Source organism: Saccopteryx leptura, chromosome 12, assembly GCF_036850995.1.
Source record: "Saccopteryx leptura isolate mSacLep1 chromosome 12, mSacLep1_pri_phased_curated, whole genome shotgun sequence".
Lineage (NCBI taxonomy): Eukaryota > Metazoa > Chordata > Mammalia > Chiroptera > Emballonuridae > Saccopteryx > Saccopteryx leptura.
Window position 1 is genome coordinate 11,103,007 of NC_089514.1, and position 16,188 is coordinate 11,119,194.

The window sequence follows — 16,188 nt, forward strand, 5'->3', positions numbered from 1 at the left end:
CGGCAACTCTTTTCTCCTCTCTGGGCCTCAAGTGTGCCCAGATAAAAATGGGAGGGTGAAGACGCCAGGTGAACCAGACATTTGCTAAGGTGCCACCCACCCAGTTCAGGTGTTAGCTCTGTGGACCTCTCTGGGAGGTGAGAAAAGCAGATGAACTATAACACGAGCGTCGGTGAGCAAACCAGACAAGATGAGCCAGGATTCCAACCGGAGTTCCAGGGGAAGCCCTCCAGAAGGGACTGGGGCTTGGGCGCAACAGGAACAGCGTGTGGGGGAAGCTAGACATGGGCTTGGGGCGGTAGGCTGAGGTCCTGGGGAGCCCCGGATATCATCAGGTGAGGAATTTGGAATTCGTTTGTACTCTAGACAGGAAAAGAATGAGGAAAACTCGGAGAGTTTTGCTTGGTATCTAGACTTTTTTTAAAAAAATGATTGTGGCCCTGGCCCATTGGCTCAGCAATAAAGTGTTGGCCAGGCGTGTAGACATCCCGCATTCAATTCCTAGTCAGGGCACACAGAAGAAGTGACCATCTGCTTCTCCACCCCTCCCCCTTCTCTCTCTCTCTTCTCCTCCTGTAGCCATGGTTCAAATGGTTCAAGCAAGTTGGCTCCAGGCGCTGAGGATGGTCTTGCCTCAGGCTCTAAAATAGCTAGATTGCCGAGTAACAGAGCAGCAGCCCCAGATGGGCAGAGCATCACCTTGTAGGGTGCTTACCGAGTAGATCCCAGTCTGAGCACATATGAGAGTCTCTCTGTCTTCCTGCCTCCCCACCTCGCACTTAATAAAAATAGTGGTCAAGCCTCACAGGGTGTGTCACTGATGTTCAATGTCTGGTGGGATTCAGTGATGGAAAGCCAAGTAGCCAGAAAATCAGAGCAGATACAATGAAGCCACAGACCTTTAAAAACATTTCTTTAAATAAAAACACATGTTTAAAAAGCTAACAAACACTTTCAAAATAGGAGCACATCAGAGATGGAGAGAAGACAGTGTTGAATACCTACTATGTGCCCCATACAATGCTTGGGAGCTGCCGATACATTATTAATCCTCATTATAAATATGCTACGGGTAAATCTTCTTATTCCTGTTTCACAGGTAGGAGACCAAGGCAGTGAGTGACTGCCGAAGCACACACTGCTAGCTACTAGCGGACACTTGAACTCTGACTCCAATGCCCTCCCCCTAGCCTCCATTCTAAACACTATTTTGTTTGTGTCTCTGTTTTAATCCCAGACAAGTGACCATCACCCTCCCCAACAGGACAGACATCAGGAGGACCCAAAACACAGAGCAGTGCCAGCCTTCAGTCACTTTGTGTAGAAGGAATAATGGGTGCTGTCCCTAGCTCTCATCCACCATAACCCTCAGCCACTTCTTTGCCGGGCGGAGGGGGAGGGCTCCCCAACCTTCCAGCACTCCCAGAACTCTCCTGAGACAAGACAAACAGAACTTTAAAAACGAAACTGACGACTAAACTGTTGGTGAAGAGGGTCTGACAAGAACTTTGTTAGCCCTTCAAGCTCCCGTTTGGGGGCAGTTCTTCCAGGCGGGACAGAAGTCTTGGGCAGAGCTCCTCATGGACAGCGGCGCTGGGCCATCGCTCCTGGGCTGTCCCGGCCACCGCGGGACCAGGAGGGGACAAGCCCGGGACAGGACAAGCCCGGGAGGACGGCTGCGGTCCAGCCAGCTTGCGGGAAGTGCGCGGTGACAGAAGGGGCTCCTGGGAAGTGTAGTCCCCCACCCCCCACCCCCGGCCCGGGGAAGTGGCGCTTCTGTCGGGCATCTCGGGCCGGCAGCGGGCAGGGAAGATCTCCCTCCAGGAACATGTAGAGGTTGCAGCGGAGACCCCAGGGCGCCCTCAAATCAGAGCCACTGCCCCGAGCCGAGCCGAGCAGCGCGGCGCCACGTACCTTTCTGCTCAGGAACTCCCTGACCAGGGAGGCGGCCACCTCCTCCACGAAGAGGCTGTCCATGCTGCCCGCTCTGCCCACGCGGCCGCGGCCACGCAGCCCCAGGCCCAGGCCTCGGTCCGTTGGCCAGTAAGGCCGCGTTGCCGTGGCGACGGTGTCCTCGGCTCGGGGAGAACTCCTCCCCTTCCCGGGAGCCCGCGGCCCGGGGGTGGGGCGGGGAGGGGCGTCCTTTACACTCGCTGCTGGGAGCGGGAGGCACTAGACAGAAAAGCCCAGTGCCGCCCTCCCGGCGGGGGTCCTGGCTCTGCCCCTAACCATCTGGGTGGTCGCACAAGCCACTCCTCCCATCTGTCTCCATTTCCCAAAACGAGAAATGGGGAGAATGCTTTCCTCCTTAATCCAGGGGGAGGAATCCCATAGCCAAGTGTCCCCTCCAGGTGCTGGCGCCTGGGATCCCCCAGGGCCTACTGACTTTGGCTGGCCTGGACTGCGGGGACCCAGAAGCCCAGGGTTCTGCCAACTCAGCACTGAAATTCAAGGACAAGCCCCTCCCCCACTCGGTGCCAGGCTTCCCATAAGGAGACTGACTGCACCAAGCATTTTACATGCTCTATCAATCACATCTTCAATCCTACAACCTCCAGGCCAGGTGGTTGCTATTGGACACATTTCTTCCAAACAAGACACAGAGATTCCAAAAGGTTTAGACTTGGTGCTAAAGGTCACACACTAGGAACTGACAGAGCTGGCAGTAGCAGCTCCCTCCTTCTCAGTGATTTGGGTACCACCTCCACAACCTTGGTCCCAACTGGGCATCACCTAGTATATCTGTGTGCTGGTACCGGTACCGGTACCACGGTACAAAGTACATTAGCGCAAGTGGCTTAAACAACAGAAAAATTTCTCCCAGTTCTGGAAGTTAAAAGGCCCGCAATCAAGGCATTGGCAAGTTTGACTCCTCTGAGGCCTGTCTCCTCAGCTTGTGGGTGGCCGTCCTCTCCCTGTGTCCTCACATGGTCTTCCCTCTGTACATGTCTGTGTCCTCATCTTCTTTAAAGGACACGAGACATATTGGATTAGTCCCCCTGTAATGATACTTGAACTGGTATGCCATTTTCAAGGCTCTATCTACAAATACAGCCACATTTGGAGGTACTGGAGTTTAGGACTTCAACTATGGGGGGAGGACTTGCACCACGGAAAGTGGCACTCACCAGAAATGATCTATCCATTCCATTTTTAGAGTACCTTTGCTTTTTTTCTTTACTGAGCTGGTTGGGAAACATTTATCAATACACCCCCACCCCCACCCCACCCCGACCCCCGATCTAGAGACTTCCTTGTCGTAAACATATGGGTAAAGGCTGGGACCATGACTGGCTCCAGGCACCTAGGGGTCAGGTAGCATCTGAGAACAGCTGTCAGGCTTAGTGTATTAGAAAATGGAATATTCCACTCCTATGATCGATCCTAGAGTGAGGTATGTTGGAAACTTAAAATTCTAAAACAAGGATGTTTAAATCTCAGAATTTCAGGAGACAGAATGTTAGTGTTGAAAGCAGGAGCTGTTAGAGACCCTCCCCACTCCTAACCCCTCACTAGCAGATAGACAGCCCCCAGCCTCCAAGGGTGACCAGACCTCTGGCGGGCACTCCTGGCTCAGGGCCCAGCCCCCTGTGCTGGCAGCACCGGTGAGAGAGGAGGTCTGGGGGCTGTTCTGAGCTGCTTAGTGTTAAAGCCGGCATCCAAGGCTGCTCCACCTCTCTCTTCTCCAGGGCCATGCAGGAGCATCCCACATCCCGCTCAGGTAGGGCGGGACTGAAGCCTGACCTTGGCCACTAGTGGCTGCCTAGTGTGAGGCATGAGGCAGGATTACACGGCATGCAGTACAGGCCTCCGGGCTACCACAGGCCTCCTCCATGGTCAGCGTGGTGAGCACAGTCAGCCAATGGGGGGAGCACCACCAGGGCTAGCACATTGCCCAGGTTGGCATGAGCTCACCAAAGCCCACCAACAGCTGCCGCAGAGAGAGGGCAAGGCTCAAGGAAGGGATATCAAGGTCCCAAGGGGAACCCCCGCTATAACCAACAGATGGTAATGACCTCCGGACTGCAAAGGATTGCTGCCTCAGCTTCCCTGGAGGGAAAATGGTCAGGAAGCCTGGACCAGATCAGTTATAGAAACTTCCTCTCTCTAATTCCATGTGGGTCCCCTCCACCTACGCCCCAGAAAGAACAGGGGCCCCAAGCTTGGGCTGTGCATGCAATAAATGTAATTGGATAGATGAACTAACGAATTAGCTATCTTATAATGTTTAGTGATGAAAAACAAATCCTAGAAGATAACATAGAACAATTAGTCTGTTACAAAGTTCATAGGTGACTAAACAACAGACTGTTTGGACTAGGGGTAGTCAACCTTTTTATACCTACCGCCCACTTCTGTATCTCTGTTAGCAGTAAAATTTTCTAACCGCCCACTGGTTCCACAGTAATGGTGATTTATAAAGTAGGGAAGTAACTTTACTTTATAAAATTTATAAAGCAGAGTTACAGCAAGTGAAAGCATATAATAATAATTACTTACCAAGTACTTTATGTTGGATTTTCACTAAGTTTGGCAGAATAAATCTTTATAAAACAACTTACTATAGTTAAATCTATCTTTTTATTTATACTTTGGTTGCTCCGCTACCGCCCACCATGAAAGCTGGAACGCCCACTAGTGGGCGGTAGGGACCAGGTGGACTACCACTGGTTTAGACATACATAAATATGTGATAAAAAGCTTTTTTTGAAAGCAAGGGAACGGTAAATATAAAATTCATATTAGCGATTACATCAAGGAGCAGGGGGCAAAGAATAGAGAAGCCCACGTAAGTCTTGGTCGTGTCTGAGTACTCAGGTTGTTGGGTGATGGGTTCATGTCACTACATGTAATGTAGTCACAACAGGTATAGACAATAAAGGGAAGAATAAAAGATGAATGGTGGAGGATGGATGGATGGATAATATAGCCACAAGTATAGATGGAAAAGAAAGATGATAATGATAGATGGATAGATAGATAGATAGATAGATAGACATATACTATAGATCAGGGGTCCCCAAACTACGGCCTGCGGGCTGCATGCGGCCCCCTGAGGCCATTTATCTGGCCCCCACCACACTTCCAGAAGGGGCACCTCTTTCATTGGTGGTCAGTGTACTGTATGTGGCGGTGCCGCAAAGCACCGTGTCGCTCACGTACAGTACTACTTCCGGTGACGCGGAACAGACACGTTACGGCTCCAGAAGCGTGTCATATCACTTGTTACGGCTAGCAGTGACAAATATGGAACCAGACATTGACCATCTCATTAGCCAAAAGCAGGCCTAAAGTTCCCATTGAAATACTGGTCAGTTTGTTGATTTAAATTTACTTGTTCTTTATTTTAAATATTGTATTTGTTCCCATTTTGGTTTTTTTACTTTAAAATAAGATATGTGCAGTGTGCATAAGGATTTTTCATAGTTTTTTTTATAGTCCGGCCCTCCAACGGTCTGAGGGACAGTGAACTGGCCCCCTGTGTAAAAAGTTTGGGGACCCCTGCTATAGATAGAGGCAACAGTCAGGCAGGCAGATAGGCAGAAAGGAAGAAAGGAAGGAGGGAAGAGAAAGAGGGAGGGAGGGAGGGAGGGAGGGAAGGAGGGAGGGAGGGAGGGAGGGAGGGAGGAAAGGTCCTACCATCTGATCTTCAGTGGAGAGGACCCGAGATTCTGAGGTCGCTCCCCCAGAATACCCGTGAATCCAGGTTACCGTGGACCTGGCTGACCATGGAGCCTCAGAGAGTGGTCAGCTAAACCAGGCCGGCAGGACAGTGAGAAAGGCTGCTCCACCCATATGGCCAAAAACACGGGCTGTCAGACCTTTGGGAAGGCCTGGAGTCATGTCCCTAGAAGAAGCTTTACAAGGTTCTACGTCTCTAGAGCCCGGTTGCCCACACTGCCAGTCAGCTCCTGACACTGGGCCGGGACATTCTGTCGGGGATGCGGGAGGGATGTCAGCCTACCGACCACGCCTGGCCCACGCGAAGGCCCTCGTGCCAGTCAGCTCCTGACACTGGGCCGAGACGTTCTGTCTGGGATGCGGGAGGGATGTCAGCCTACCGACCACGCCTGGCCCACGCGAAGGCCCTCGTGCCAGTCAGCTCCTGACACTGGGCCAGGACGTTCTGTCTGGGATGCGGGAGGGATGTCAGCCTACCGACCACGCCTGGCCCGCGCGAAGGCCCTCATGCCAGTCAGCTCCTGACACTGGGCCAGGACACTCTGTCTAGGATGCGGGAGGGATGTCAGCCTACCTACCACGCCTGGCCCACGGGAAGGCCCTCATGCTCTCTCGATTGGAGCACGGTCATGGGCTTTCAGCTCCCAACTCGACTATATCGCCCACCAAGCAGCCTCCCAAAGCAAATGCAGTCGGGCTCCACCCTGGTGAAACCTGGCTGGGCCCTCAGGATGAGGTCCCAACACAGCAAGAGACCCTCCAAGCCGGGATGCTGCCGCATGTCCTGTGGCCGCCGCGCGGGGCTCCCTGAACCAGTGCGGAGACCTCCTACCCACATGCTCTTGCTGGCCCGTGGACTCTGTCCTCCAGCCCATGTTCCAGCCCCGGATGTCTCCCAACAAGGTGTGCGGGAAAGGGCAGTGATGGGGAGAAGGTCTGAGCCAGGACCCTTCACCCAGGGGAGAGGGCAGACTCCATTTGTGATCCTTCTGCTAAAGCCCAGTGTCCCCAAACTGTTTCCACTGTGTTCTTGGGAGAGGTCAGCAGCGGGCAAGTCCTCCTCCTACCGCCATCAGTCCTCTGGGTCTCCGGGTCACCTGGCGGCAGGGATCGGGCTGGGTGAGATGGCAATGTCTTCTTATGACCACCAGATGGCAGTGAAGGGCAGAAAGCTGCTGGCCGAGGTGCAGAGTGCCTATGTCTGAGGCCTCCTTAGACAAGAAATCTCCACACTCAGGCCATCCTTGGGCCCAGTGAGATTCTGCCAGTCCTCACCCTGCAGAGAAGCTGTGAGCTGACGCACCCAGAGGAGCCTGGAAACCCTTGGACAGGGCAGGGCCTCTACGAGCCAGAGCCCTCCTGTCTCTGTGGGTCCAGGGCACTGGATGTCAGCTAGGGACCCGGAGACTAGAGCTCTTCAAGCTAATGTGCATGCACGTCACCTGGGAGCAGGGCCTGAGATTCTGCATTCCCAAGAAGCATCAAGTGATACTGAGAGTGCTGGTCCGCGGGGCCATAGTGAGGCAGTGAGGAGTGCATCTGGAATTCTGACTTTTCCCTGGACTAATGGGGTCCCTGGGCACACCTGGGGGTTAGCACGCCTGACTTCTCTGGCTCCTATCTCCAGGTGAGAGAGAGAGGAGGCTTCAGCACTCTGCCAAGGAAATGCCCCCTGCTTCCCTTGTCTTATCCTGGGCACAGTGGGCTCTCCTTCCTCCTACTGATACATCCTTAGGGACAACCGAGAGTCACCACTCCTTCTAGAAGCCCGTCCATACAGTAACTGTCTGTATTCTAGCCCTGCTTGCTCTCCTGCCCTCCTTGACCACCGTGTCCAGCTGCCTCCCTTCACCTGGCCCACGGCCTCTCTAACTGAGCAGGTCCAAAGGCAGGCTCCCCACGCACCCCCCTGGGCCTGCTCTTCCCCCCAAATTTCCAAGCCAGTGGGGACACTTTCATCCATCCCTGCCTCCTTCCTCTCTCACACTCTTCTCTACCCTGGCTCACTCAGGCCTCATTTCTCCTCTGCTAGAAGTATTGGTCATCGTCAGGACCCTTCCCAGTTTAAATCAGCCCAGTGAGCACAGAAGAGGGGCCCACCCTGCTGGGCACCCAGGGACCACACAGTGGCTCAGTCAGAAGTGCCTGGGGGCCCCCTGAGGAGGTGAGAGAGGGACTGGGGGGTCCCTAGGCACTTCTGACTGAGCCACTGTGTGGTCCCTGGGTCCCTAGGAGGTCAGTGAGGTCAAGAGGAGGTAGCTTCGGGGCTTCCCTTTAGTCTTGAACACAAGGCTGCTCAGGCAGAAGTGGGGGTGTGAGGCGGGGGTGTGGGAGACAGCAGGCGGGACAAGCTCAGGGAGGGAGGGAAAGGGGCGTGGCCGCCCGAGAGGGTCAGCCAGGGCTGCTGCAGCGGCTGGTGTGAGCTTGGAGGGGTCTCCACAAACAGAGGTGCCAAACAAGGGGTCACAGGCTGGGGGCAGGGACAGTGGGCAGGGGGCTGTTAGTCCTGGCAGAGGAACTCACGTGATCAAAGGCAGTGGGACGTGGGTGGGAGGGATGTGGACAGGCTGGGCCGCTGGTGTGGGCTCAGCAGACAGGAGGCTGGAGAAGCAGGATGGGTCCCAATACACAAGGGGTCATGTGCCAGGACCCCGATGCCTCTTCTTTGGGGAGGGGAGGACCAGGAGCCAAGGAGGCTGAGCTGCAGGCCTGGAAATATTGTACGTACTGTTCAATAGGTGCTGCGAAGACCAGCCCCTCCAAGACCCACCGGGGGCCGTGTGGCTACAGACAGAGCGAGTGCACATCTGTAATTAAGTGAGAGAAGTCCATTCCCCAGCATTGTTAGACGACCCAACAGGCTGAAAAGAAAGCAATGTGTTTTTTCTTTGTAATGATAACTTCTGGATCTGAGGAAGATGGTGGTTATCGATTCTGCAGGACAGCAAAATAGCCACTCCGCCTCCCCGCTGGCCTTACAGTGCTCGTTTCAGACCTCTAAAGGTATAACTGCTTGTTTTTCCTTCAATACCACGGAGGGCGGAAGTCTTTTCTACAGCAGCAGCAAAGGCAGAAAGCTTCTAGAAATCCATTAAGAGAGCCCAGCATCTGGCTTTCAGAAAGCCAACCACACCCGCCTCCGCCGTGCCCGCCCTGCCGTGGCGTGGGGAGTAGAAGTGTGACAGGGCCCAAAGTCATTGGAAGACGGGAAACCAGGCTGGAACCCACCCACTGCCCAACCTTCCCAAAACCGGGCAGGAAAGGGGACCCCCTGCAGCCCTTGAAGACCCTTGAAGACCATGGAGTCAACCACCCAGTTCATGGATGGGAAAACCAAGGCTGCAGCCGGGACCCTTGAAGACCATGGAGTCAACCACCCAGTTCATGGATGGGAAAACCAAGGCTGCAGCCCAGACCCTTGAAGACCACGGAGTCAACCACCCAGTTCATGGATGGGAAAACCAAGGCTCCAAGACAGGGAGCCACCCGAGCACTAGAAGTTCGAGGTGACCATCCGGAGCCCTGGAGTCCAGGCCCAGCTGGACGGCTCGCCCGCCGTGCGGCCCTGGGCGGGTCACGACCCCCCCCCCCATTACAAGTGGTGATAGGAGGGCTCCCACGCGGAGCAAGTCTCGGCTCTGGCAGGACAGGTGGGCCAGGGCGAAGGATGGCAGGAGGGCCGGGCAGTGAGGGCTGGAGCGATGTGCCCAACAGCGCCCAGGTTCTTGCCTCGGTTTCCCCACACACACACCAATCAGCAAGGACAGGCACAAAGCCAGAACACCGGGAGTCTGGGCTTGGTCAGAAACGAGGTGCTGAGTCGGAGGCAGGCTGTCCGGTCTCCGACTGGAGAGGAATGACACGACCAGACTGACCTCCCAGGTCCGGTGAGGGGCTGAGTGTGCAGGCAGCTCCTGGGAGACCTCAGGCCTCGGCCCATGCCTAGGACTGGGCTCAGCGGGGCTCAGGAAAGCTCTGTTCACAAGGCAGAGGGATGCTAAGACAAGGGGCGGGGCCTGCTGCAGAGGGGGCGTCCCCGGGGGTGGGGGTTCAATGGAGGGGGTTCACAAGGCAGAGGGATGCTAAGACAAGGGGCGGGGCCTGCTGCAGAGGGGTGCCCCCCAGGGGGGGGTCCAGCGGGGGGGGGGTTCACAAGGCAGAGGGATGCTAAGACAAGGGGCAGGGCCTGCTGCAGAGGGGTGCCCCCCAGGGGGGGGTCCAGCGGGGGGGGGGGTTCACAAGGCAGAGGGATGCAAAGACAAGGGGCGGGGCCTGCTGCAGAGGGGGCGCCCCCGGGGGGGGGTTCAGTGGGGGGGTTCACAAGGCAGAGGGATGCTAAGACAAGGGGCGGGGCCTGCTGCAGAGGGGCCCCCCCGGGGGGGGGTTCAGTGGGGGGGGTTCACAAGGCAGAGGGATGCTAAGACAAGGGGAGGGGCCTGCTGCAGAGGGGCGCCCCCGGGGGTGGGGGTTCAATGGAGGGGGTTCACAAGGCAGAGGGATGCTAAGACAAGGGGCGGGACCTGCTGCAGAGGGGCGCCCCCCCGGGGGGGGTACGGGGGGGGGGTTCACAAGGCAGAGGGATGCTAAGACAAGGGGCGGGGCCTGCTGCAGAGGGGGCGCCCCCGGGGGTGGGGGTTCAATGGAGGGGGTTCACAAGGCAGAGGGATGCTAAGATAAGGGGCGGGGCCTGCTGCAGAGGGGTGCCCCCCCAGGGGGGGTCTAGCGGGGGGGGGGTTCACAAGGCAGAGGGATGCAAAGACAAGGGGCGGGGCCTGCTGCAGAGGGGGCGCCCCCGGGGGGGGGGGGGCTCAGTGGGGGGGTTCACAAGGCAGAGGGATGCTAAGACAAGGAGCGGGGCCTGCTGCAGAGGGGGCGCCCTCGGGGGGGGGGCCTCAGTGGGGGAGTTCACAAGGCAGAGGGATGCTAAGACAAGGGGAGGGGCCTGCTGCAGAGGGGGCGCCCCCGGGGGTGGGGGTTCAATGGAGGGGGTTCACAAGGCAGAGGGATGCTAAGACAAGGGGCGGGGCCTGCTGCAGAGGGGTGCCCCCCAGGGGGGGGTCCAGCGGGGGGGGGGTTCACAAGGCAGAGGGATGCTAAGACAAGGGGCAGGGCCTGCTGCAGAGGGGGCGCCCCGGGGGGGGGGGGAGGTCCAGGGGGGGGGCAGGGAGGAGATCTGTGTGAGCAATTGTGGAAGAGGAGTCAGGAAGGAGAAGGATCTCAGTGGAGATCAGAATCACCCTCAGGCTCGGTACCGCCCAGAGGGCTCGGTAAATAATGCCCCAAATAATTAAAAAGAGATTGTACGCTCCCCCTCCTCCTGCCTCTGGGGAGGGATATTCATCTGCAAAAAAATTAAAAACAAATCTAGCAATTTGCATGACGCAGCTCTCAGGCTGGTATAAGCTGCCAGGTCCCTTCCAGATGCCTGTGGACTGGGCGGTTATGCTAATGAGCCGCTAGGAGCATCCCCGCTGCGGTGTCTCCTGCCTGCACTGTCCACACAGGTGAGGCGATTCTGGGGACTGCAGGGTTGAGAGGCCCCCACTCATCTCAGAGTCGTGTTTCTGTGGCGGGTGGGGGCTGTCTGTGTGGACTGCTCACTGGCGGGTCTCAGAGTGGCCTCAAGCAGCCCCCATTACCTGTGGGGAAAGAGAAGTCTCTGGCTAACTAACCCCCACGCAGGAAGAGACTGGCATCGAACGGGTTGGTGTGATAGACTTCAAAGAGAAAGAATAAAGGCTATGCAAATTAAAGGTAGAATTACATTGTGCAACCTAAAAAGGCCAACAGATGCCAGTGTGAGCCTGCCTCTGCAGAGCGGAGACAACATCTGAGGTCCCAACTTTGTGGCCCCTTCGCAGCTACGTCTCTCCAGAAGAAGGGGCCGCCTTGGCGAGTACTAGGAGTCCTGACTCCAGGAGAGCCTGTGAGAGGAGGTGGGGTTGAGGCCCCCACTGCCGACAGGACCCAGTGACCTCTGCTCCAGACTAGACGGTGGGAGTGGCCACCGGAGGCCGGGACGCCTCACACAGGAAAGAAGCCAATGGGGGGGGGGGGGTGGAGCTTGGGGCCTATTAGGCCAAGTCCCGCCCATCTGCGGGCTCTCACGGTGGTGACCTCACCATGCTGAGAACGGGGGGCACCCCATATTGTCCTGGCAAACTCTCAGGGCTCTGGCCAGTTTGCCGTATGTGTTCTACACACAAAGTACTCCACCTCCCAGAGGCTATGACCTCCCCAATCCAGCAGCCAAAACCAGTCACTGGTGTTCACTTTCCACTCCTTCCTAGACAACGGACCAGAGCCGAGTGGCCAGAGCCTGCCCCGCCCAGCCCCGACCCTACTCCTCCTCCTTGCCTTCCGCCCCACCCAGATGCCAATTATATTGCCCCTCAGTGGTCCTCAGCGTGGAAGGGCACTGGGAAGGGCACTGTCCTCTTCAAGGAGCTACTTTTCATTCCGCTAATGCCCAGGGAGTGCTCCTGGCATTTAGCCAGGGCAGGAGATTCAGAAAGTCCCCCCTTACTTGGGAAGATCTGTTCCCCCATCTTCACTCTGTAACTACAGTTGGCCACACCGGGTCACACCACCGTGCTTTTACACACGTGGTGCCCTCTGCCAGGAGGGCCTTCTCTCCCTGCCAGCCTGACCCCCTTGCACAAACAGAGGAGAAGTTTGGACTCAGTCTGCCGGCTGTCGGGACCCCACTGACAACCCTGGACCGTGGTGAGGGAGCGGGGGCTCCCAGGTGACGGTGGCCCGGTGGCCCGAGGCGTCTGCCTGTGGCTCGCCTGGCCCAGGCCCGTCTCTGGGAAGCTGAGCCTCCAGAAGAGGAGCCCACGGACAGCACATGGCCTGTCCCAGTTGACTTTGGCTGAGTGGCCTTGCTGTGGGCTCCGAGTCAACAAACGGCACCAGGAAAGCCTTTCCAAGGAAAAGCTCCATGAATCACTGAAGAGTGCCCGCCGGAAAGTAAACAGAGCCCGTCAGGCAGGGCTCACCGGGTGTTCTTTGGCATCTGTGTGTGTACCTTATTTAAGCATCCGGGTCTGGGAGTAGCTACGAGCAGACGCATAGGACAAAAAGCCCATGATGAGGGCTTCCCCCTCGTGACCTCATCTAAATCTCATCACTTCCTCAAGGAGGTGTGCAATGCTGTCTCCTCGGACTTCTCCAAGGAGCAGAAACGTGCGCAGGGTTTTGAAGGGCAGAGCAGGGCCGTGAACCGGGCTGTGAGGTCAGGGCGATAGCTCTTCTTGCCCCCCCCCAATGCATCATTCTTTCCCAGCAGGCAGGACCCCCACTTTGGCTAGAGGCAACCCCTAGGTGCTCGCAGGTCCCCTCTCTGCCTAGATGGGCAGCCTCCTGCCCACATGGGCTCGTGGGCAGGGCTGGGCTCCCCAGACAGGGCTGGGGCGGGGTAGAAATGCAGTTCTCCACACTGGGCCTGGTTTCTAAGGCACTGTGCTGGGCGCCCCCACCCAGGGCTCACGCAAAGGGAATGCGGCAGGGAGCAGGCTCGCAATTCCCCGCGCAAAGGGCAGAGCAGAAAGCCCTCTGTGGGACACAAAGTGCTTTCCCCCACCTGGGCGTCCAGAAGGAGCCAGGGCTGCATGTGCAGCTGGGGTCCCCCTGCCCCCCACCACACCGTGGCAGGGGAAGCAGCAGGGAGACAGAGCTCAGCTGCCACGGATGAGCATGTCTACAGCCAGGGACCCTCAGAGTGGGCTGAGCCCCCTACAACTACAGAGCTGAGCCCCCCCGGGGGACAGGCAGGGGAACTGAAGCCCAGGCAGGTTGTGGGGCTGCTGAAGGTAGAGCCGGGGAGGAACTGGGGGCTCCTCTCTGGCTCCTGCTGCCCTTCTCCACTGAATACGAAAATGACACCAGGAAACAGCTGAGGACCCTGGTCCTGCATGGCCTGGGCACACAGGAAGGTTTGGTGAGTGCTGAGTGGGTGGAGAAGTGGGTGGGTGAATAGAAGGAGTGGGGGAGGAGAGGGGTCAGAAAACAGTGCATGGGAAGGGAAGGGAAAGGAAGGGGAGGGGAGGGGAGGGGAAGGGAGGGGAGGGGAAGGAAGGGAAGGGGAGGGGAGGTAAGAGGAAGGAAGGGAAGAGGAGGGAAGGGAAGAGGAGGGAAGGGAAGAGGAGGGGAGGGAAGAGGAGGGGAGGGGAGGGGAGGGGAGGGAAGAGGAAGGAAGGGAAGGGGAGAGGAGGGGAGGGGAGGGGAAAGGGAAGGGAAGGGAAGGGAAGAGGAGGGGAGGGGAGGGGAGGGGAGGGGAGGAGAGGGGAGGGGAGGGAAGAGGAAGGAAGGGAAGGGAAGAGGAGGGAAGGGGAGAGGAGAGGAGGGGAGGGGAGGGGAGGGGAAGGGAAGGGAAGGGAAGGGAAGGGAAGGGAAGGGAAGGGAAGGGAAGGGAAGAGGAGGGAAGGGAGAAATGGAGGGAGGGAGGGAAGGAGGGAGGGAGGGAGGGAGGGAGGCCTTCCTTATAATACCGTACATTCTCCTCTTTTCTCTCCATCTGTTTTAAGAGGATTTCAGGTGTGGGGTAGATTGTGTTTCCGGAGGCCACACAATCTCGCCCAGCTCACATGCTCCTTTGCAAGGGCCCTTGCCGCAACCCCACCAAGAAGTAAAGTTCATTTCACCCTCCCTGGCCTGTGACTGGTTTAGCCAATAGAATGAGGCATCAATGACCTTCTGAGAGTTCCGGGTACAGCCCTGGGAAGACCTGGCAGCTCCCACTTTTGCATTCTGGGGGCAACTGGCTCCCATGTAAAAACAAACAAACATGTCACTTTCCTAAAACTGCCATGCTGTTTGGAAGCCTGAGCTAAGTCACTTGGGGGGGGGGGGTGGCCAGAGAGATACCGCCCCTTCCCAGACCCCAGCTGGTCCAGACACCCCAGCCCAGGCTCCAGGTGTGGGAAGGAAGAAGCCTTCTTGAATATTCCAGCTGCAGCAGACAACTCATAAATCTCACCATTGAGCCTTCCCCAAACCACAGAAACACGAGCAAATAACGGGTGTTGTTGTCTCAACCATTACATTCGGGGCAGTTTGTAATGCAACAATAGCAGAAACAAATTGTAGTCAAAAGACTATAACCCCTGTTACCCAAGTTCCTGAGTTCAGATAGCGACAGTTCCGTTGGTGAGGGACAACCAGTTAGGGTGAGACCCCATGCACTGAGAAGGCCTTAGGGAGCAGGTCCCAGCCTTGCCTCTGGTCAGCTGTGTGACTCCGTTGTTCTCAGTGTCAGAGGCACCATCCTCATCCTGCACCCCGCCCAGGTCCCGTGAGCATCACTGCTGAAGCAGCCCAGCAACAATCTTCCCTGAGCCCATCACTCGGCTCCTTCCTCCACAGTATCTCCACTAAGCGCCCGTTCATTTAATGAGCAGTCCCTCTACAAACGGCCAATAACCCTGTGGAAATATGCCCTGCCTTGTGAGTAATCGGGGAAATGCAAATTAAAGCCAGGCTGTGATTCACCTTCCTGTTTCTCAGTCTGACAGCATGAAGCATGAAGAACGATCATTACGGCTATAGACAGAGGAAGCACCTGCTGCAGGGTCTCAGGTGCTGCCGGGCAGTCTAGTAGCATCTATTAAAATACAAAATAGCCCTGACTGGTTGGCTCAGTGATAGAGCGTCAGCCTGGCGCGTGGAAGTCCCGGGTTCGATTCCCACCAGGGCACACAGGAGAAGCGCCCATCTGCTTCTCCACCCTTCCCCTTCTCCTTCCTCTCTGTCTCTCTCTTCCTCTCCCGCAGCCAAGGCTCCATTGGAGCAAAGTTGGCCCGGGTGCTGAGGGCGGCTCCATGGCCTCCGCCTCAGGTGCTAGAATGGCTCCGGTTGCAACAGAGCAACACCCCAGATGGGCAGAGCATCACCCTGTGGTGGGCATGCCAGGTGGATCCCGGTTGGGTGCATGTGGGAGTCCGTCTCTCTGCCTCCCTGCTTCTCACTTCAGAAAAATACAAAAAATAATAATAATAGTAATACAAAATGCCTGTTTTCCCCAATTCAGCGATCCATGGCTGAGTTTGTACCCAGGGAAATACTTGCATATGTTGCACAAGAGGCATTGTCGGTAACTGTGAACTATCAGGAGAGGGTGGCCAGGGTGATCTCCTCCATCCCGGACACAATTTCCACTCACATTCCCGTGTAAAGCCTGTCCCAGCAGCTGAAGAAGTTGAGAGTGTACACTCGGCCAGGCCCTGAATGATCCACTCTGCCTTGATTGAGCCCTGTCATTCCCAGACCAATCCAAGGAGGTTAGAGCCACAACAGGTACTATTCTGAGCTCCACTTTACAAAGGGAATCGTGACTCAGAGCGCTGAAGTCCCCCTACCCAGGGCCATGCAGCTAGAGTGCAGCAGACACAGTGCTAACTAGGCAGTCCGGCTTCATTCCGTTTCTATTGTGCCCCTACTGTGCGCATACGATAGAGGACCCTGTGCAGAATCAATATCTGAGGCCATCTGTGATGGTAGTTATCC

The 16,188-nt window shown here is 56.7% G+C and overlaps 1 protein-coding gene across 4 annotated transcripts in view; it reads right to left on the reverse strand.

Moving 5' to 3' along the window:
• Positions 1–2,073, reverse strand: part of MINDY4 (MINDY lysine 48 deubiquitinase 4) — a 108,250-nt gene extending 106,177 nt beyond the window's left edge. For all 4 annotated transcript variants that reach the window (XR_010747511.1, XM_066354016.1, XM_066354015.1 and 1 more), the window contains exon 1: positions 1,915–2,073. Coding sequence is in view for 3 of the 4 variants with exons in the window: in XM_066354016.1 (XP_066210113.1) it covers positions 1,915–1,977 (63 nt within the window). In the remaining variant the exon portion in view is untranslated. The remainder of the gene's footprint in view (positions 1–1,914) is intronic.
• Positions 2,074–16,188: the final 14,115 nt, after the last annotated feature.